The 21,249-nt window shown below is 41.3% G+C and overlaps 1 protein-coding gene across 4 annotated transcripts; it reads left to right on the plus strand.

Annotated features, from left to right (window-relative positions):
- The first annotated feature begins 3,294 nt into the window (after positions 1–3,294).
- METTL22 (methyltransferase 22, Kin17 lysine) lies at positions 3,295–20,104 on the plus strand. 4 transcript variants are annotated; one of them, XM_054041844.1, is made up of 12 exons: positions 3,329–3,376; positions 6,442–6,469; positions 7,478–7,626; positions 8,097–8,468; positions 9,994–10,034; positions 10,120–10,264; positions 11,184–11,255; positions 11,936–11,989; positions 15,568–15,648; positions 17,227–17,329; positions 18,081–18,249; positions 19,897–20,104. In XM_054041844.1, the coding sequence occupies exons 3-12, from the start codon at positions 7,494–7,496 to the stop codon at positions 19,927–19,929; spliced, it is 1,203 nt and encodes a 400-aa protein (XP_053897819.1). In that variant the 5' UTR covers positions 3,329–3,376; positions 6,442–6,469; positions 7,478–7,493; the 3' UTR covers positions 19,930–20,104. The 4 variants fall into 4 exon arrangements, with proteins under 4 accessions (XP_053897818.1, XP_053897819.1, XP_053897821.1 ...); XM_054041846.1 differs by lacking the exon at positions 3,329–3,376 and adding an exon at positions 3,757–3,915; XM_054041843.1 differs by lacking the exon at positions 6,442–6,469 and having other exon boundaries at positions 3,295–3,376.
- The last annotated feature ends 1,145 nt before the right edge of the window (positions 20,105–21,249 follow it).

Here is a 21,249-nt window from a genome sequence, read left to right on the forward strand (position 1 = left end):
TCAAAGCACTTTTCTCTGATGCTGACCCAAAATAATTTATAACAGTAATTACAATAATGGATGTGAAAGGCTGGATATTTCTCTTCCCTTACAACTGTGCGTTGTGGACCTTAAGAGTTCCACAGCCTAAAGTTCCTGATAATCCATAGTATTCATAGTCGCCAACTCCATGGGTGCTCCAGGGCTGGAGCACCTACAGGAAAAAAATGGTGGGTGTTGAGCCCCCCCCCCAGCAGCCAACCCCCTTTCCCACCCAGCGCCTCCTGCTCCTTGGCAGCCCCACCAATCAGTACCTCCCCCTCCCTCCCAGCACCTCCTACCTGCCGCAATCAGCTGTTCCATGGCAGGAGATGCTGTGGGGAAGCGGGAGGGGGAGCAAGGGCTGGGCACGCTCGGGGGAAGGAGCAGAACGGGGGGGGAAGAGGTGGGGTGGAGTGGGGGCAGGGTGGGGGTGAAACAGGGGTGAGAAGAGGCAGGGTGGGAGCTGCGGGGAAGGGGTGGAGGGGGGACGGGGACTGGGGCAAAGCCGGGTTTGAGCACCCCACAGCACATTAGAAAGTCAGCATTGCTGATAGTATTTATAGGAAGACTCAGCTAGTATGGTGATGAAAGTCAGAAAAAGTCTATAAATGAATGCTTTGCAATTTCGGAGTGCTTTACCAACATTAACTCATTAATCCTCACAACCTTTCCCCTCCCTACCTATCCCAAGACAACCCTTATAGAGACATATAAGGAACTGAGGCAGCTAAGGTGTTAGGGTTGCCAACTTTCTAATCGCACAAAACCGAACACCCTTGCCCCACTCCCTTCTCCAAGGCCTCACCATGCCCCCCCCCATCTCTGAGACCCTGCCACCTGCTCACTCCATCCCCCCGCTCTTCCCCACCCTCACTCACTTTCACCGGGCTGGGGCAGGAGTTTGGAGTGCAGAAGGGGGTGAGGGCTTTGGGGTGGGGCCAGAAATGAGGGGTGCTGGGTATGGGAGGGAGTGAGGGCTCAGGGTGTGGGCTGTGGGGTGGGGCCAGGGATGAGGGATTGGGGTGTAGGAGGGGGCTCTGGGCTGGGGCCGAGGGGTTCAGAGTGTGGGAGGGGGTGAAGGCTCCAGTTGGGGGTGAGGGCTCTGCGGTGGGGCTGGGGATGCGGGGTTTGGGGTATAGGAGGGGGCTCAGGGATGGGGCAGGGGGTTGGGGTACGGGCTCAGGGAGGGAGTTAGGATGCAGGAGGACTTTTAATGGCTCGGTCAGCAGGAGTTCCGGTCGAAAACCAGATGCCTGGCAACCCTATAAGGCGTAAGGGATTCTCAAGGACCAGTCACAGGCACAGCTGTCAAAATCAGGTCACGTTAAGTCTGCTGTAACTGACAGTTCTTCGACCTGATTTTCCTGCTACCAGATGCATGTAATTCCAAGGATCTTCATGGGGCCTTGTGATGAGGTACAAAAACCTCACACTGTCTGAACAGGTTAAAAGACAATACTTGGCCTATGTAGCCCCAGCCTCTGGGCCTGCAGAACATGCCGTGACTGGAGGAGCTGATTAAAAGGGAACTCAGAAGCCAAGGTGAAGGGTGGTAGACAACCTGCAAGAGAGAGGAGCCATTCTTCTGACTGGTTTCCTGCAGGTTGAGCCTGAGAGGGGAGAGCAGGTAAGGCCCCCCAGGCAATACCTTCTTTAAATATGGCTTTCTTTGAGAACCAGCAGATCATGCAGGGCCTTGCACCTTTGGACTTTTGTTTTGGGGGGGGGGGTGGGAGACTGTTTGGACTATAAGGGTCACACCCCAAACTGAAGGGAAATTGTGGTAGGGAGATTAATTTGGACTTTCTATAGGGACAACCGTGCCTGTGTTGCTTCCCACAGGGCCCTGAGGTGGGACACAGTGGAGAGGGAGGGTCCAGGTACCCCATCACACCCTAAAAGGGTAAAGGCCCAGAAGTGGATGGAAAGCTGAAGATTCCTGGCTTAAGGTCAGGCACAAATATTGCTACTATCCTGACAAAGGGGCAAAGAGCTGCAAGTTGGATGCATTAATTACTAGGCTACCTCATCCTCTGAGCCCCTTATCACTCTTGTAGGAAACTAATAAGGGTTTGTCTACACAGTGGGGCAATGTGCACTACAGGTGTGTGACTTTGAAAGCACACTAATCTGTTGTGCATTAATTGGTCCATGTGGATGTTGCTGGTGTGCACTAAAGGTTCTTTAGTGCACTTTAATGTACTACCATTTCAAACTTTACATTACAGTGCACTGGGGAACCTTTAGTGTGCACCAGCAGGTATTCAATAGGCAAACCGTGGGCTAAATCTGGAGTGCCAGACACTTTTGTACAGACCCTAAAATCTCTTTATATTGTTTTTTATTATTTTCTCTAGAGTCTGAACCTTGACTATACCTTGACCAAAAAATTTGGACCTTGACACAAAATAATTGACTACTGCTGGTCTACACAGACCAACTAATTTGTAACAGGTTAGTGTGCCTTAGCAATCACACCCAGGAGCAGCGCCAGGGTTTCTGCCGCCCTAAGCAGCAGCGCTCCTCCTCAGAGCATTTGGCGGCGGGGGGTCCTTCCGCTCCGCGTCTTCGGGGCACTTCGGCGGCGGGTCCCAGAGCAAGTGAAGGACCCACCATCAAAGCGCCCTGAAGACACGGAGCGGAAGGACCCGCCGCCACCAAATTGCCGCCGGAGACGGCAAAATGCCGCGCCCCAAATCCTGCCGCCCTAGGCGACCGCCTAGGGTCGCCTAGTGGAAGCGCTGGCCCTGATCACACCGCTGTAGCCTGCATTGCCACGCTATGGAGACAATCCTACGGTGTCTCCAAAGGGTTTTAGGGAACATCCTACGTCAGCACCGATTCATCAGATACGCAGTGCTGGTAGTGACTGTGCAAACCACCCAGCGGCCATGGCAGCCAGCCCGTTAGAGACGTGTGGCGCTGGAGCTGACTCTTCTCAACACCCACGTGCGGGGGGGGAGGGGGGGGGAAGCAGGCGGATGTGAAAATGCAGGAGGCTGCAGGAGCCATTGGGGCAGCCCTGGGGGCAGTGAGGTACCCAAAGAGCAGGGAGCTGCCTCAAGCCAGGGGGAGGGGCAGGTTAAAAGTCAGGCCTTGGGCCACTGAGCCAGACTCCATAAAGGCGCTAATCCAGCCTAGCCCCGCCCCTTAGCGAGAGGGCTCTTGGGTAAGTGGGGGAACAGCAGCAGCATCCGGGTCCCTACTGCCCCGCTTTGTTCCCCCTCTGGCTCCCAACTGGCCACGTCCCTGTTAAGGCCCCTCCCCCTTCACCTCCTGGGCGGGACGCAGGGTGATGGCGTCATGCAGGAGCGGCGGCTGCCCAATGGCGGCCGCCTCAGCTGTGTCGCGGGAGGTGAGCGGCGGGGCAGCGCGGGAGGCATCGCAGCGCCGGGCCGGGCTCCCCCCAGTCTTCGTCCCTCCCCGCCAGCTCCGGTCCCGTAACGCCGGGCTCCTCCGCAGCGTGCCGGGCCTCTCCCCGCAAGCGCCCAGGCCTGAAACTCCGGCACCCCGGGCTCCCGTGCCCCGGGCCTGCCCGGGGAGACCGCCAGGGCTGGGAATGCCGGGCCTGGGGAGCTGGTGACACCGCGGCGCTGCCGCAGTCATGGCAGGCGGTGCAGAGGGGTCGGGGGACGCGGGAGTGTCTCATACTGCGGGAGCCGCAGCTTCGGTGGGACGCGCTGTCAGCGAGAGCCCTGCGCGGCTTTGTTTGTGACAGGCACAGCCCGCCCCGCCCCGCACTACAGGGAAGGGAAGCGAAGTCCCTGAAACAAGGAGTTCCTCGCCACCTTTGGCAGCCCGGCGTGTTCTGTTTGGTTAACTAAGAGTGTTTTGGAGAAAGCCAGTTAGCAAACCCCCCTCTCCCCCCATCCGAGTTGAAAAGAAACGCAAGAGGTACAGAGCAGAATTCGTGTTTCTCCTTTCTGTACGGCTATGGGAAAAACAAAATATCCCACGCCGTCTTGAATTGTCATCAAGAAGCAGCGGGGTAGAGGGAGATGAGGCACGAGTCCATTTTTTTCCTTTACAGCTTGCCTTTACGACTTACCACCTACTTCTTTGAAATAGCATCTTGCTTCCTTGCCTGAAACATTGAGACGCCTGCGGGTGGGGAATGCCCAAAATACAGCAGTTGCATCCAGGTTGTGAAGTGTAGCTTGTAGCTGTCCTTATAGGTCTTGTCTTTGCTAAGGAATTTTACACCCCCCTCCAAAATAAAAATAAAGAAATCATTCTACTTTCATTTTACAACTATATTTTGAAAGTAAGGAGTTTTTCTGCTAACGTGAAACAAAATATTTAGTTAAAAATGACCAGAATTGGTATTTGTCTAGTAAGTTTACCAGTGGTAGTAGCTATTCAGACTGAAATAGCCTTTCATGTTCATTAATTAAACAGTGGTTCATGTGGTGGTGTGATGATTTTTTTTTTTTTGGAGTGGGCTAACTATTTTTATTTTATTTACTAAGTATACAGCCTGTAAAATACTGCTGATCACAAATAAGTGATAAATGCAGACAGGAAAAAGAAACATTTTCTAGTATTCATAAGGTTTACACTCTAGTTTGTGTCCTTGGAGAAGACTCAGCACATGGCCTGCATATTAAAAATCCCAGAATAAGAATGAGTTAAGATGAACATGATACAGATGAAATGGGGTAAAGAGATGTTTAAGAAGAGATTATCTTCTATTTTTGTTCTGTGACAGCAAAAGAACTATTATGTTCTCAGAACATTTCTATGCTGTAATATTGAGACACTGCTTTTTAGACTGGAAACACTATGCCTAATTTAAAACAAATAGAAAATTTAAATTTATCTTATTTCCCATGGAGGGAAAGCCTACTCCTCATCAGGAAAGCACATAGAGGGGTTTGGGCCTCATTTTGTGGAGGAGCGCACAAGCAGCTGAGCTTTCATGAGAAAAGGGGGGATACCTATTATTTGAAATTTAAAGGACCAACCACTGGTGGTATCCTTAGTGGCTTGTCCCTGTTGTGATACTTTTGTCTTGGAGCAGGAGCTAAAGTATACCTATATGATGTGTGCTGGAGTGGAAAGTGACTGTTGGTAGCTTCACCAAGAGTTATATGCCATCTTGTGTATATCTTGTTTTTAATTTGTCCTGATCTCATGTTCCTCATCAGAAATGCATTCAAAAGATTTTGCATCACTCCATTTTTCCCTTTAGTTGTCATCTCTTTCCAATAGAACAGAGGTAGGCAAACTATGGCCCACGGGACCCTCCTGCTGGGTCCCTGAGCTCCTGGCCTGGGAGGCTAGCCCCCCCGATCCCTCCCCTGCTGACTCCCCTCCCCCGCAGCCTCAGCTCACTGTGCCACCGGCGCTACCCTCTGGGCGGCAGTGCAGCTGCAGAGCCGTAGCCTGATCCGGTGCTCGGTGCTGTGCAGTAGCATGGCTGGCTCCAGCTAGGCGGCACGGCTGGCGCTCTGGGCAGCGTGGCTGTAGTGCCGCCGGCCACCAGTGCTCCAGGCAGCGCGGTCGGGGGCAGGGAGCAGGAGGGGTTGGCTAGAGGGCAGGGGAGTTCAGGGTGGTGGTCAGGGGGCGGGGGTGTGGATACGGGTTGGGGCAGTCAGAGGGTGTGGAACAGGGGGGTTGAATGGGGGCAGGGGTCCCAGGAGGCAGTCAGGGAGGCGGGGGGATTGGGTGGGGTGCCGGGGGGCAGTCGGGGCAGGGAGAAGGGGTGATTGGATGGAGTGGGGTCCTGGGGGAGCAGTCAGGAAGGAGAGGATGGGGCAGGAATCCCAGGGGGACTGTCGGGGGGAGGTTGGATGGGGCAGGAGTCCTGGGGGGACCATCAGGGGGCGAGAAGCAGGGAGGGTCAAATAGGGGGTGGGGGCTGGTCCACGCCTGGCTGTTTAGGGAAGCACAGCCTCTCCTAACTATCCTTCCATACAATTTCGGAAACCCGATGTAGCCGTCAGGCCAAAAAGTTTGCCCACCCCTGCACTAGAATGTGTAACTCTTACCTGTGAAGAGAGAGGCAGATTCTTTAAGAGTCATGGATAGTCAGGGAAAGTTTACTTGCTTGAGAAGACACATAGGAGCCCAAATTTTATTTGAAATAGCTTATACTCCTTGCTTTATTGGTTACAAAGACCAAGGGCCAAAATACAAGATACTTTTGATCCCTTCTATATTTACCCCAGAGCTTACCGCATTCTTCTAGTTTCTTATTTTCTACTAGGGTCTACACATCAGCTTCCCTAACACTTCTGATAAAAGACCACATTTCGGAACAGTTTTAAAAAAAAAACACCTGCATTTTTTCTATTGATTCAGTTACAGTTCTAGGTTAGAACAGACTGTCCGCAAAATGTATTATAAGAAAGGGGCCAAAAGTTTCCATTTTTGAAAAGAGAAACCAAACAGCTGATGTTTGTGTTTGTCTATCCACAGGATCACAGATAAGGTTCAAAATTATCATGTAAGTTATAGAGATTTTTAAATGTTGAAAAACATTTCCATAGTGAGGGGTTATTTTCTATGAATGTATGTGTTTGCTTCTATAGAGGGAGCATGGTTTTGCCCTTGACATTAGTGCACCTAAGCATGTATGGATGAATGACTAGAAAGAATGTAACTAATATTTTTAAATGCTCTTTGCCCTCTAATTCTGAAGCTGCAGGGCAGAAAATCAGATTTGTGAATGCCTATGTTCACTACAGTATGTTGAAATACTGATGTTGCCAAGAGGTGGGGTTTACTTTGCTCTTGTAGTGAAACACTTAGACACTCTGGCCACAGCTTGCAACAATGACTGGTGATTTTGGTTGCCCAAAATGAAATGCATTGAAGTTGCCAGACTTTTTGAAAGTGCTGAGTGCTCACCATCTAAAAATCAGGCCTTTTAAAGCTATCTCAAGCTGGCTACCAAAAGCCATTAGTCACTTTGAAAACTTTGAGCTGTGTATGTATGTACCAAAGTAAAGACCTGTTTGATGTGGTTTCAGAATGTGGTACAATATTTTTTTACACAACAACAAACAAAACGTCTCTTTCCAAACAGTTTGGTGCACGATTTGTCAGCCTATAAAATCCTGGGTTTTAACAGGTATTGACAGCACATTGAAACCTTAGTTTTGTAGAGGACAGAATGAGATGTCAGCAACTTTACTGAATGCATAAATGATATCTAGTTTTTTCTTATAAGGAATGATATGGCAATTTTTAAAACTACCAGACTATAACTCAAAGCTATATTTATATTGATTTGTTTTTACAGTGAACATCCCGCTTTACGTTGTTGTTTTTTTTAAATATCTTATTGGTGAGTGATGTACTAAGTTTGCATGATTCTGACTTGCCTGGGATCTTCACCCGAACTGTCTTTTGAGGTTATTCCAATGAACAAACATTTTAAATAAAGTGTATTGAGAAGAGAAGCATCTCCTGTTGTGACCGCATTTTACAAGGTGCTGTTGTCTTGTTTTAGATGTCCCTAGCATACCATGGTAGATGTGGCAAAGAAAGAGACTATGGATGACATCACATTTAGAAGCGACACTGTACTTTCTGATGTTCATCTACATACGCCAAGCAAAAGACATCTCATGGTGCGATTGAATACTGTTGGACAGCCAGGTAATTTACAATCAGAGGGTGCTTTGTGATCTACAGATGAAAAATAAATACCTAGCTCGTATATTGCACTTATTTATCTTATCTTAAATTTACCTACTTATTTGTAACAATTAAACCTGGTTTCAAGGATTAAATTAAATTCGTAATTGATCATTAAAAATTTGCCTCCAAACAGAAATGTCAGCATTAATTGTATTTAGTTATAAAATATTTTAATAGTTGTTAATGTTTACAGAGTAACATATTTCACTGTAATCATAGTGCCAAGTTTTCGAGGTTCAGAGAGCTGTCTCATAATCTCCTGGTTTAGCTCTCATGTAAACTAAGTGATTTATCAAAAAAATCCTGTTATGTTTATTTTTATATGTTATACTGAAATACATTTTGAAAATGCTAGTTTTCATATTGATTCTGTCTTTAATTTTTCTTTGTTTGTCTTTGACGTCCTTTTTTTTGTGTTTTTGTTTTAGTATTTCTGTCACAATTCCAGCTTCTTTTGAACAAAAATAATTGGGAGTCTGAGAGAAAAAATGAAAAAGAACTTACAACAGAAAATATGGGACACCAAACCAGAGGTGGGAAGGAATTGTGTGACAAAGGTGGTAGTAATCTAGATTTTCTCAACAAAAATGGAAGAGAAGCAAATAATTTTAAAGGGATAGAAGCTCTGCTGGATGATGATGGGGATTTGGAAGTGGTCAGAAGACCTCGATATGTGTCTGATCCAGAAGTGGAGGATCTTTCAAGGGATAAAGTATATCCCATAATTCTGACTAAAGGAGGAGAAGGTATTTTTGAAGATGCAAAGCAAGAAAGTATCCACAATAATATTATTAAAATAGGTAAGCAAAGCTTATAGGCTGATACACAGACATTAATCACTTACCTTCGTTCATACAAAAGAAAACATGGGCTATGTGTTACTGCAGTAGCAAGAGTGCTACTGTAGCACAATAGTTTTTGTGCTAATCTATAGATCAAGAAGAAGCTCTCATGCTTAACATATCACCTTTCACCAAATATTGTGAAACTACATGTACTTTGAATACTTAAGCACATTTCATAAATTTGTTCAATAGTAATTGATTCAGCAGCTTGGTGATTCAGAATGTTCCAAGAAACATAGCTTTTATTGGCCTTTAGTGGTTGCAAAGCATAAACTCAAGTTGTCATTCTTTAGGTTTGGAATCTTTTCATTTGCTTGAAAAACACACACTTTCTTCTCTTTTTAAGGCTAGCTTAAGATGTGTAGTTTTTATGGCTAATATGGGTCAAATGGGTTCTCTTCTTTTTTAAATTTATAATAAATCCTGAAGTACAGGGGGACATATTGTAAACATATTGCTGTATATGGCAGTTTGTATTGTCAATTCACGTTTGCTGGTATTTATCAGTAGTGCAAGAAGAGTGTGATCTATTTATTTGCCTCTTTCATGTTTTAGCTACAAAAGCAAAATGTTCAGGTGTGCAGTTCTTTACATAGTATGATTATTTGTTCAGGGCAAAGAGCTCTGTGTAAGTTGGAAAGCTTGTCTCTCTCAGCAACTGAAGTTGGTCCAATAAAAGATGTTACCTCACCTTCCTTGTCTCTCTAATATCCTGGGCCCGACATGGCTACAATAACAGTGCTTCTGTTACTCTATTTAAAACTTTTAGTTAGGAAGGGTATTGGTTATACAGGGAATCAGAATTGGTCCGATGGTTTCCAGGGATCCAAAATTCCAGAAAGCTTTTTCAACTGAACTATACCAGCTTAAGATGTTATTGAACAAAAGCTGTTAACATTTGGCTCTTCAGTGGCATATATGTGATCTTAGTCCAGTTGTTGGAGGGTAGTTGTCCACCTTTCAAACCACCATTATAGCTGGCACTACCTTAGTATACTTTTTGATAGTCTCAGAGTGCACAACAAAATATCTCTCATCCCTAGAGTTTTGTCTTTTTCAAGTCAGGATTGAGGCAGGTTGATAAATTACAAAAGAAGCTTATGCTACCGCTGCTTGTAGTCCACCTGTTATACGGTTAAATGGAAGATCTGTGATAAATGTTCTAACATAAAAACAGCCACTTATAAATACCTATTCATTGTTATGTTACTGTAAACAGTTCCTTGCTTATGTTCAGAGACTGCATGCATAGTGTTACGCACCCTACTTTTTACTGTTTTATGTGCAAGTCTAAAAATACAATTTTTAAAAATTTCCTTATTCATGTAACTTAAAGAATATGATCCCAGATGGTAAAGATAGTGTCCTTTGACATTAAGTTTAACCACATTTTTTTAAACAAGTAACATAAATAAGAGTCATAACTAAAGATTTTTTTTTTAAAATACTTATTTCATTTTTTTTGCTTTCATTTTACCAGAGCATACAATGGCAACAACATTGGAAGATGTTGGTAAACAAGTACGTATCTTCTTCATAGTATCCTGCACTTCGTGAACTGTGCATCAGAGTCTTAACTTTCTATGCCTTCTGCTCTCTCATGAAGGTCTGGCGAGGAGCCTTTCTTCTTGCAGATTATATCTTGTTCAAACGGGATATGTTCAGATGTTGCACGGTACTAGAGCTTGGAGGAGGCACTGGAATTACAAGCATTGTCATGGCAATGGTTGCTAAGACTGTATACTGCACAGGTACTTTGATGCAATTATTTTTAATTAAACACTAACATGAAAAAGAGTCTAATTGTGTAAAAGCACAGGAAATTTGAATGAAGCATCTCTTATTTCTGCTGGGTTTTTTCTGTTTTAGTCCTTTCTTTTTTTCTGATTATACATATTGACACCAAATAACAGGGTCTCGATTTATTGATAATACCGTGCATGAAATTTCTCAGTAGATGACACAAAAAAGAAGTGGTGCCTTCTTACAAGTGTGAAATGGAATTTTAATTTTATTTGAGCAGCTTTCATAGTGTCTCAAACTTGATTGATACCAACAAATGAAAAACCAGTTCTATGGCTATTTTTGTATTCCTTTGTGGATCTTATTTTATTGATATGCCATTGAAATTTCAGCTGCACATTGGAGATAACCTTGTCAGTCATTTACGTATTAACTTAGCTTTTGCTAAAACTGCAGTTTTAAAACAGCCAAAAAGTCTGAAAAAGATAATACTAAGAACAACTAACATTGTGGATCCTGCCTAAATTTGTTTTCCAGAAGAAATGAATCTGCCTTTGATTGTAACTCCCTAGAAAACTGTTGTTTTTACAAAAATGATTGCTCTTCTGGATAGTGAGAGCCTTTCAGCTCTAGGTCTCCTGTTCAGATACATCCTGTGTATTTAGCTGCTAGTTGTCTGTGTGAAAATGTTTGGCAGTCTAAGTTCAGCTCTTCATGAAGAAGTGTCCAGATCATAAAATATGCTCATCACTGCTAGCCTTAATATTGGGCTTTGTTATTGGCAGTGTCAGCAGAGAGCACAAGAACTATGAATAGGCCCTGGAGATTGACTGCTTCTTGGGATGAGAGGATAGCTCAATCACGTAGGTTAGGGCTTCAGCACATTCTGAATATAATATTGTTTTCAGTACAATTAATTTTTTGCAGATGTTGGTGAAGATCTTCTGGCTATGTGTGAGCAAAATGTAACATTAAACAAACATCTTACTGAACCAGAAGGTAAGAACCATTTGTTGTTTCTCAATTGCAAGTTTGTGCCTTTGCTTTCCCTGCACAAGTGGCAGAACAAGTTTGGGAACCACTGCACTTTATAAATGTTTACAAATAATGAAACTTGTATCTTAATTGAAAATATGGCTCATAGAAACAAAGATATGAAAACTCTATATAGGGTCCACATTGGGACTGCTGCTCTTCTGAGCACAGCGCAGGACTCATTCAGAGCACTGCTCTCTTCCAATCAGATACAGGTAACCATGGTTGCTGCACAAAGCTATTGTGTAATATGAAATCCTTCAAGAGTCACCTGGAATAATTGGGAGTCATGGAAGTCTTTGGGCCCAAGTCAGCAGTGGTGTAAATTGAGTGTCAATGGTGAAGTGATGTAATTGTTTCACATTGGAATGTATAAAACAAGTGTCAAAGGGATGGGAGATAACAGGAGAGCATAAGATAAAGCAGGCACCCTCTTCTGCACTTCTCCCATCATTTTCTCCTGCATGTGTAGCTCACTGGTTTGGCTGAATGCCAAATCAGTTCATGTCAAATTTTTTACTATTTTTCCACTTACCGCACCATTTCACTGCTGATTTTTGGCCTTTGATCTCCACTAAGTTGCCATCTGAAGGGTGGATGCAATTAATTTGCTCATCAGCTATGTTTTTTTTGTTTGTGTACAGGAGGTGAAGTTAAGGTAAAAGAGCTGGACTGGCTGAAAGATGAGTTCTGTACAGGTAAGTAGTTGTGATGCGTTTAATTCAAACTGTTTTCCATTATAGTTTTGAAATAGTTAAACATACTAAACTGCAGCTAACAACTCTTCAGTTACATCAGGTTCTAATAAAAATCACTTTTTAATAAGTCGGAATGGCGCCTTCTGAAATTAGTGATCATTTCCAAGAGCAGGAGTATTGAGTTACGAAAGTCCTCATTAAACCAATAAGTGTCACAGTTCTTCTCCCTCTGTGGTCTCCTCAAGGGGTGCCCCCTTAGATCTCAGGCCTCCAGCCATCAGTTCTCTATGAGCAGGGACTCGTATCCATCTCCCTCCAGACTGGGGACTCACGCTTGCTGTCTTATTGCAATGTACTGTGTTTATCCCAGCAATTCTGACCTTAGTCTTATTCCTGCTTTTCTGCTATCTCCCAGGAGCTTATGAGAGTGACCACCCAGCTTTAAGAGTACAGTAAATTTATTTAGGACAAAATCATTACACAAAAAAACATACAAACCACTATATTCTACACCCTTGCTAAGCTTACCATGTGGAGATACTGGTAGGTTTCCAGTCCTTCAAACTCTTCCAACAGTGTTTTGTCCTCCTGGTTACAGTCTCATACCAGTTCAAGGATCAAATGAGGCACCCTGAGTCAGTTCAGGCTGCCCCTTGTTACCAAAAGCCCATTCTTTGCCTACTGTGCTGCTTGAACCTGGTCAGAACCAGTATGTGCAATACCCTCTCGGGGGTGGTACTTCTATGGAGTTGCTTATCTGTCCCAGGATCTGCAAAACATATCCCTCATAGATTGTAGTTCCTTGGGGAAGCTCTGTATCTCTTCTGCATGGAGTCAGAATGCAATCCCTAGTTCCCAAAGATCTATGCCGTATTTAAGAGGTACCAAAGTCTATGAATATTCCATGGGACTATAGTATCTGGCATTCCTCACTATAGTAGTCTTTTGAAGTTTTCATGCTTCCAGGATCTTAGACCTGTCACATTATGATCTTATCTTAATGTTGTGGTGAAGTGTGTGTGTAAGCATACGTTATGCACACCGTACACATACACTAATGCCCAATCTATTGACCTGTCTGGATGCAAAACCCATCTATTCTTCCAAACCTTTGGGAAGGGAAGGGCAGGGTGGGGTGGTTAGAACAATTAAGTAGCTCTGTGATGGGATGCATGCAATTTTGTCTGAGGTGGGTTTTTTTTGAGGGTGGGTTGTTTTTTTTTGAGGTGAACTTGCTATACTTTAAATATTTGGTGAGGGCACACATAACTGGGATTGGGGCCTTTTTGTTCTGAATAAATGAAAATCAACACAGCTAATTTGGGCGCAATGAATACCGGTATCAATAAAAGGAACCTCTATTTTTCTTGGATTAAAATTGTAGGTTCTTTACAATGAAGCTGTCATCACTAAATTGTACAAGCAGCTGTATGCAACAGACTACTACACTTTCTTTGGACCCTGTCTCAATGTAATCATCCAAGAAGCAGTAATTGGATTTAATGCCTTCAGAAATGCTTCTCTTTTATGATTAAAAAAACCCATTCGTGCAGATGGAGTTTTGAGAGAAGAAAAAAATTACTGTTCTGTTTTTGGACTTTTCAGGCTGACTCCTAACTTTATTGAATATGTAGTAGCAATGTTGCCTCTTGGATACCTAAAATGCATAGCTAAAATTAAGTAGGAGTTTTGATCAAAATTCACATTTTTTGTTTTGTTTTGTTTCTTTATTGTGATATTTCTTTTAATCGCTTGAGAGTCAAATATTCAGATCTGGCTATATGGTAGTAAGGGATACAGCAAGACTTTATTACCATATAAGCAAAACTTTGCACCCCAGGCAACTGATTCTGAGAAGAATCGGTCCTAATGGAGAAAGGAAAGCAGAGCACTTCATTAAAGTGGGGTTTGGAGCTCCTGAAGGGGATAGGAATTTCATGTAAACAAACTCATCAGTACCCAACCCCAAGGAGCCTTCTGTGAATTCTCATCCACTCCTTTCTCCCCATTGTGGCTGTGGCTTTTACTGCTGCCCTAGTAACACCACATCCTGTTGTGGGAGATAGATTATTGTGGGGTGAGGGCAGTGGAATCTTCATTCAATAGGCCACATGCCTTTTGCATTGACCATACCAGAACTACTAACTGTAGTATGTAACCTATCACTTAAATCAGATTCTGTACCAGATGACTGGAGGATAGCTAATATGATGCCAATTTTTTTAAAAAAGGCTCCAGAGATGGTCCTGTCAATTACAGGCCAGTAAGCCTAACTTCAGAACCAGGCAAATTGATTAAACCTATAGTAACTACCAGAATTATCAGACACATAAATAAACATGATTTGTTGGGGAAGATGGCTTTTGTAAAGGGAAATAGTGCCTCACCAATATATTAGAATTCTTAGAGGGGGCCAACAAGCATGTGGACAAGGGGGATCCAGTTGATATACTGTACTTGGACTTTCAGAAAACCTTTGACAGGGTGCCTTATCAAAGGCTCTTAAGCAAAGTAAGCAGTCATTGGATAAGGGGGAAGGTCTTCTCATGGGTTAGTATCTGGTTAAAAGATTGGAAACAAAGGATAGGAATAAATGGCCAGTTTTCAGAATGGAGATAGATAAATAATAGTGTCCCACAGGGGTCTGTACTGGGACTAGTGCTGTTCAATATATTCATAAAGGATCTGGAAAAAGGGGTGAACAGTGACGTGGCAGTTTGCAGATGATACAAAACTACTCAAGATAGTTAAGTCCAAAGCAGACTGTGAAGAATTACAAAATCTCAAAAACCTGAGTGACTTGGCAGCAAAATGCAGATGGCATTCAGTGTTGATAAATAAATAGTAATACATATTGGAAAACATAATCCCAGCTATACATAGAAAATGATGGGTTCTAAATTAGCTATTACCACTCAAGAAAGAGATCTGAGTCAATGTGCAGCGGCAATCAAAAAAGCTAACAAGATTAGGAACCATTAGGAAAGGGATAGACAATTAGACAGTAAATATCATAATCCCTCTATATAAATCCATGATATACCCACGCCTTGAGTACTGCGTGCAGTGCTGATTGCACAATTCAAAAAAGATATAATAATAATGGGTACAGAGAAGGGCAACAAAAATGATGAAGAGATTATGAGGAGAGATTAAAAAGACTGAGATTTTCAGCTTGGAAAAGAGATGACTGGGGAAATATGATAGAAGTCTATAAAATCATGAATGATGTGGAGAAAGTGAATAGGGAAGTGTTATTTACCCCTTCACATAATGCAAGAACCAGGGGTCACCTAATGAAATGAATAGGCAACAGGTTTAAAACAAACAAAAGGAAGTACTACTTCACACAATGCACAGTCAGTCTGTGTAATTCATTGCCAGGGGATATTGTGAAGGCCAAAAGTATAACTGGGTTTAGAAAAGACTGGACAGTGGGCTGGATCACTCGATGATTGCCCTGTTCTGTTCATTCCCTTTGAAGCATCTGGCATTGGTCACTGTTGGAAGACAGGCTACTGGGCTAGATGGACCATTGGTCTGACCCAGTAAGGCCATTTGTATGTTCTTTGTTATAGACCCTGAAGCTCCCTACAGTTGGTCTGAAGCAGAGATTGCTGATTTGCATGACCACACCACGGTGATACTGGCAGCTGATGGTAAGAGAATGTAACTGAAGCCAGGAACTTGATGAAAGTGACATCTGAATGTGCAAGTGTCAAGTACTTAACTTTGAATAGGATAACTCAGTTTTGGGTTTTTTTTTTTTTTTTTTGAAAGTAGACCAGATCTAATGTAAATTATCACAGCTCTGTTGAAGTTAATTGACTTCAACGGAGTTATGATAGTCTTCACTATCTGAAGTATCTTACTGTCTTTCTTCAAAAATTATAGGTTATAATTACAAATTAGAAATTGAAACATAGCCTGTTCTTTCATTTGTGATGATAAACATTGTAACAAAATCTGGATAAACTGTTTAACGGAAGCAGCAACTTGAAACCTAGTAAATTTTGTAAAACAGTTGCAACTAGTTTCTTGAACTACATCTGCCCAGAGTCTCCCTGCCAACTTGTGTGGTTTTATATTTTCCTATTTTCTTACATGGGTTTTTCTCTGTCCTGTTGCTGAGTGGAAGACCCATACAAATAACAGAACAAGCTAACAGACTGATCTCACCATAGAGGAGAAACAGCGAAATATTGGCAATGAAGTAAATAGACTGATGGGACATGTTTCTCTTATGTTTGGGTTATAATTGTCATAGGTGTTACTTCTAACAATACTGGATAAAAAAAATTTTCAGGCAATGTTATGATTGTGTTGATATTCTTTTACCACATATGAAATTTTAACTTCTCTGAAGCAAATTTGTTATAAACGGAGCACAGTTCATACAGTCAGTAGTGAAGTTACCACATCTTATCTCTCAGAAAATGAAAATTATCTAGATGGTATTTTTTGAACTCTGTACCCTTCACTGTAGACCTTGGGGAAAAAAGAGACGTTTTTCCTTGAAAACCATGCTGTTTGCTCTTTTTATTAATTTGATCACACTTTCAGCTTTTCGTTTCTATCCTAAATTGGTGATAATTTTCAGTGTAGCTGTTCTGCAGTATGTTTCATAGTAAGTAGTGCCTGAATTTGTTGAATTCAGTTGTTTGTGTAAGTCCCGCCTAGTGTCTTTAGACAGTCAGATCAGGAGGCAAAGTTTCTTATACATCATATGATTTTGTTGCTGATGATGTAACCAGTCCCTGGTTGGCTTTTTTTGGCGTACTATATCTTTTGACTTTAAGGAACTTGATGGGCCTGATTCTCTTCTCGCACAAGTTTAACTTTGAGTTCAGTGGAACCACTACCATTTTGTCCTGATGTGAGACATAAGGCCTCAGGATTTTTGTCTCCTCCTTCCTTTAAGACGTACAGTAAGGTATTTCTTGGTCAGGAGAGAGCCTGTTTATGGATAATGCAAGTTGCCAGGCTAATGATTTGCATTGACATTTGAGAAACCGGTGAAGGCTTGACAAAAAGCAACTGTGATTAATATAGCTGGGTCAGTTGTTGCCATTAAAAGCTCTTCCTACTTTCTGCTACATCAATGTCTGGATTTGTCCCAAAGATTGTTCATTAGAAATAATCTGCGTAAATAAGGATGATTGTTTTATGTTTAAGATCATGTATGACTAAAACAGTCAAACATTCATCACTATGTTAATGTTTCTTTTGTATTTTAGTTTTTTATGATGATGACTTAACAGATGCTTTATTCAAAACACTGTACAAAATCACCCACAACTTGAAAAATTCTTGCACAATTTACTTATCAATAGAAAAGAGGTAAGTCCCACCTTGACCTTCCTTAAGATCTTTGTTTTTGCTTCAAAATTAAATCTTTTGATTCTCATAACGTTAACTGATCAGACATTTCAATGAATATTCGGTGCATTTTAGCCTCCTAGCATTCTAAGGTTCTGAACCTACAAAAATCAAGAGAAAGGGTTACGATTCTCTATCATTGTTCTTGCTATGTATCATGTCATGCCATCCTTGGGTAGAGTTACGTAAATGTAGCTAAATAAGCAGATATAGACTATTTGTGGGTTTTAATTCACGCCATATTAGTCTTTTAATATAATTCCTTGTACTAATTTGCCTTGTGTTCTTTGTTGAGTAAGAATGAATGTGACTGCGTATTCCCGTGTTAAAATGTGAGTAACAGGCCTTGTTTGAGTCTCTGTAGAGCTGCAAATAATGGGTTTCTATGTGGGCATTGTCATAATTTCTGTAGAAACAAAAACTACAAGACTGAATTCACTTGGAGAAAATGGCCTACAATTGGTGGGAAGGAAGGGTAGTTTCTTCTTATGAGACAGAAATATTATCCAAAACTATCAGTATTCTGATCCTAATTAAAATAACACATTTGCCATGAAAAGAACATGGTCATTATTGTTTGACATCAATAAATAGAATTTATATTGCGTTTTCTTTCTGCTGCTATATTTGGGGAAGTTAACTATCTATTTAAGATACAAGGGGCAGGAAAAATGTTTTGAGATATCATTTTAAATGGATACTTTCTTGCCAGGCTGAACTTCACCTTAAGACATATGGACATTACATGTGAAGCTTACAATCATTTTCGAAATACTTTGAATGATCTGGAAACCTTACAAGATAGCAAAATGAAATATACTTCTGAGCCCATTAAGCTTGCTTTCTGCCAATTTCTTGTTTATGAACGGATTGAGCAGTTGGTGAGTGATATTTATCAAACTAAATGTAATGTGTTAAGAGAACCACATCAAATTAGTTTTCAGTTGTTTAGTCCAATATAGTGAGTAAAAACACAAACAATTCACCATTTTATTTATGTTCATAAAGAAGCTATTTGTTGCCCAAGAAATGACCTGTCATTTATATTTACATTTTTTTATGCTAGGTTATATCCTAGCATATCAAGGTTTTATCAATTAATAACATACCGTGGCAAAGCTTATGCTGATAAGCATTATTTTATCTTTGAGTAAATTAATATAATCTGCATCATGAACATTCTCACTAGAGCAATGGAAAACATGATTGTCATAGTAACAACAAAACAGAACTAAAATATATTCATTTATTTGCTAGTAAATGTCTATAATAGTGCCATGATATGTTTCTCTATGTAAGAAAAGCTCGTTTCCAAGTTTTGAGTCAAAAAACTTTGCTACTTAAAGTGTACTGAAAAAGAGAGAATATCAAATTATTCATAAATTTTAATAATCTTAAAAATTACCAAATGCAGTAATTTTAAAATGGTTTCCATATTTACTTACTTTACCAGAGGGCTTTGTTGTCCCAACTGTATGACTTCAGTAATACCTAAAGTCACATAGAGAATGTAACAGTTTGTACCATTTTAGACGTTAGTGATTATTATCTGCTGTTGCAGAAGAAATAAGTAACCTTGAACTAGATTTTGAATCTCTTGGAGGTTCATAAAGAATGAAACTCATTTGGTCAAATATTGTGTGTGTGTGTGTGTGTGTTTTTCCTTTTAAAATATCTGTCTGTAATAGGACCTGATTTGGACGGAGCCCTAGTTTCATAGTTAGTTATTTTTTTTAATTCAGCTTTGATGTGTAAAATGACCAAAACCATAAGAAATAACATACTATTTTTGTGTTATGTATTTTCTAGGTTTCATATGTTGACTTCATAAATGTTTTTTGCCAAAGATTATATTCTGATCATGTAGGTCTTTAGTAATCTGTATGTAATAAAAACTTAATTTTCTGTTCTACTTGAAACTATAGGTCAAATCTCTAATCACAATTTAAAATATGGTGGTGATGGAGGATTGCCTATAAATTACACTTGTGACCAAGACAGTCTTCTTTCTAATGTTCCATTTAGCAAACACACATCTGCTATTGTTCATTAGCCAGAAATAGAGATACTTTTCAACGTCTCCTGTTCCTCGTGTTTTTGTAGTAAAATATATTGAGTGCATATATTCAGTTACACCCTTGAAGGCATTATGAGGAACCATTTGCAGAACCAAGCAAAAAACACAGAACAGGTTATCAGCAAAAACGTACCTCCTGCAGACCCCAGAATTTGTGAAATTATTGTAATGATATTTAATTTATGGCAATGTTAATTATTTAGAATACAGAATTCCCTTGCTAACTTCAGGAATAGGTAGATTCAACTTCTTTTGCTGCAGCTATAAGTACAAAGCTCCAAGAATAATAGCTAAATTAATTAGTCTTCAAAGATGATACTTACCTTATGCATGCTGCAAGCCAATTTATGTAAGGGGCAGGTGTTGAAACTAATTTAATATTCCTTAATAATTATCATGATATAGTGACCTGAGTGCATTCTGAAAATACACTTTTTTTCCCTCTTCACAGGAGCTGTGGAAGATCATTGCTGAACCACTTTAGTGACCTCTTTCACATAAGACAGCTGAAAACCTTGAGGCAGAAAATTAATGCTGTTCTACAATAAAACAATCTGAAGTTTTTTCCAGAAGATGTGCTCCCAATGATACCATAAGCCAAGAAACTGAATTTGATGCAGATTTGCCTTAAACGAATTAAATATATCTTGTATCACTTAGAGGATGATTTCTTTAAAGTTTTTAATTATATGATGCTGTTTTTAAATTGCTCCTCATAGTACAGATCTGAAAACTACTCTTAACTACTTCTGTCAGCTTTGTGATGGATCCACAGATACTGGTTCTCTAATAGTAGTGATAAGGTGTCTCTACTCCTGGGATCAGTAATTTTTTTTCTATGACTTTGTCCCTGTACACTAATAACCACCTATCCAACCTCTTTCCATATTACAGAAGTGTCAATCTCATACACTTACATTTATTTCTAATAATCAGTAAACTCAGTCAGACCCAGATTCTACTTCCATACCATGTTGATATTATAGACTCTTGTGGAGTGATCTGCAATAGGCCCAGCTGCTTTTCACCAGGTGGTTGTTTCCTCAGTTCAGAGCAATCTATTTTTAAAACTTTGGAATGAACTATGAAAATGGAGGACTACCTTTTCCCCTACATGGACCTTTTTAGTGTAGAGGCCAGGATTTCAATTGAAGCACGGAGTTCAGCCTTCAGGTTTTGTATGCCTTCCTCTGGAGCAATCCTGCTCACATCTTATGCTGTTCAATCCCTGCCAAGCTGAGGGTGGCATGAATTGTCCACCCTCTTTCAGTCCATAGATTCTAGTCTCACAACATACCTGTGGGTGGGTGAGATTTTGGGAGAAGGAGGAAGTTAATGCCATGGAGCCTCTTTTGCATTGCCCACATTGCATATTCTTGGACCTCTTGGCTATTAAATAAAAGTAGGGTTTGTTGATCACAGCTCTCCTGGTTAATAAAAAACAAACCCCACAATATATGTTCTATATTTCTGCCATAATTTTTTTTTTTTTTTTTTTTGGTGGAGGTAGTCTGTCATGGTCACCCACTTTCCCCACACCTGCAGTCATGGGAACTCTTCCTCCTGCTGAAGAGCTCTAGACTTCTCTAGAGTTGTTTTAAGTGGGTTAAAGTGCTGCATGCTGCTCCCAGTGTCTGAACATGCTCGTTCCATAGTTCTTCCAGCCCAGAGAGCTGTGATCTTTCATGTAGTAATGTGTTGTGCTTTATACTAGATGGCCAAACAAGGCCTCTAGTAGTAGTTTTAAAAGAGGGTTTATGCTTGATTTGGTTAATTCTTTTAGGGAAGTAATTACTGCTTTTCT

The sequence above is a fragment of the Malaclemys terrapin genome, chromosome 10 (assembly GCF_027887155.1).
Source record: "Malaclemys terrapin pileata isolate rMalTer1 chromosome 10, rMalTer1.hap1, whole genome shotgun sequence".
Classification (NCBI taxonomy): domain Eukaryota; kingdom Metazoa; phylum Chordata; order Testudines; family Emydidae; genus Malaclemys; species Malaclemys terrapin.

Excerpts from the sequence above, each read along its gene's own strand:
- METTL22 (XM_054041843.1), top strand. The coding sequence starts at position 7,494 with ATGGTAGATGTGGCAAAGAAAGAGACTATGGATGACATCACATTTAGA. Across the intron at positions 11,990-15,567 it reads GAAAGATGAGTTCTGTACAG|ACCCTGAAGCTCCCTACAGT; the intron begins GTAAGTAGTTGT and ends TCTTTGTTATAG. Across the intron at positions 18,250-19,896 it reads ATGAACGGATTGAGCAGTTG|GAGCTGTGGAAGATCATTGC; the intron begins GTGAGTGATATT and ends CCCTCTTCACAG.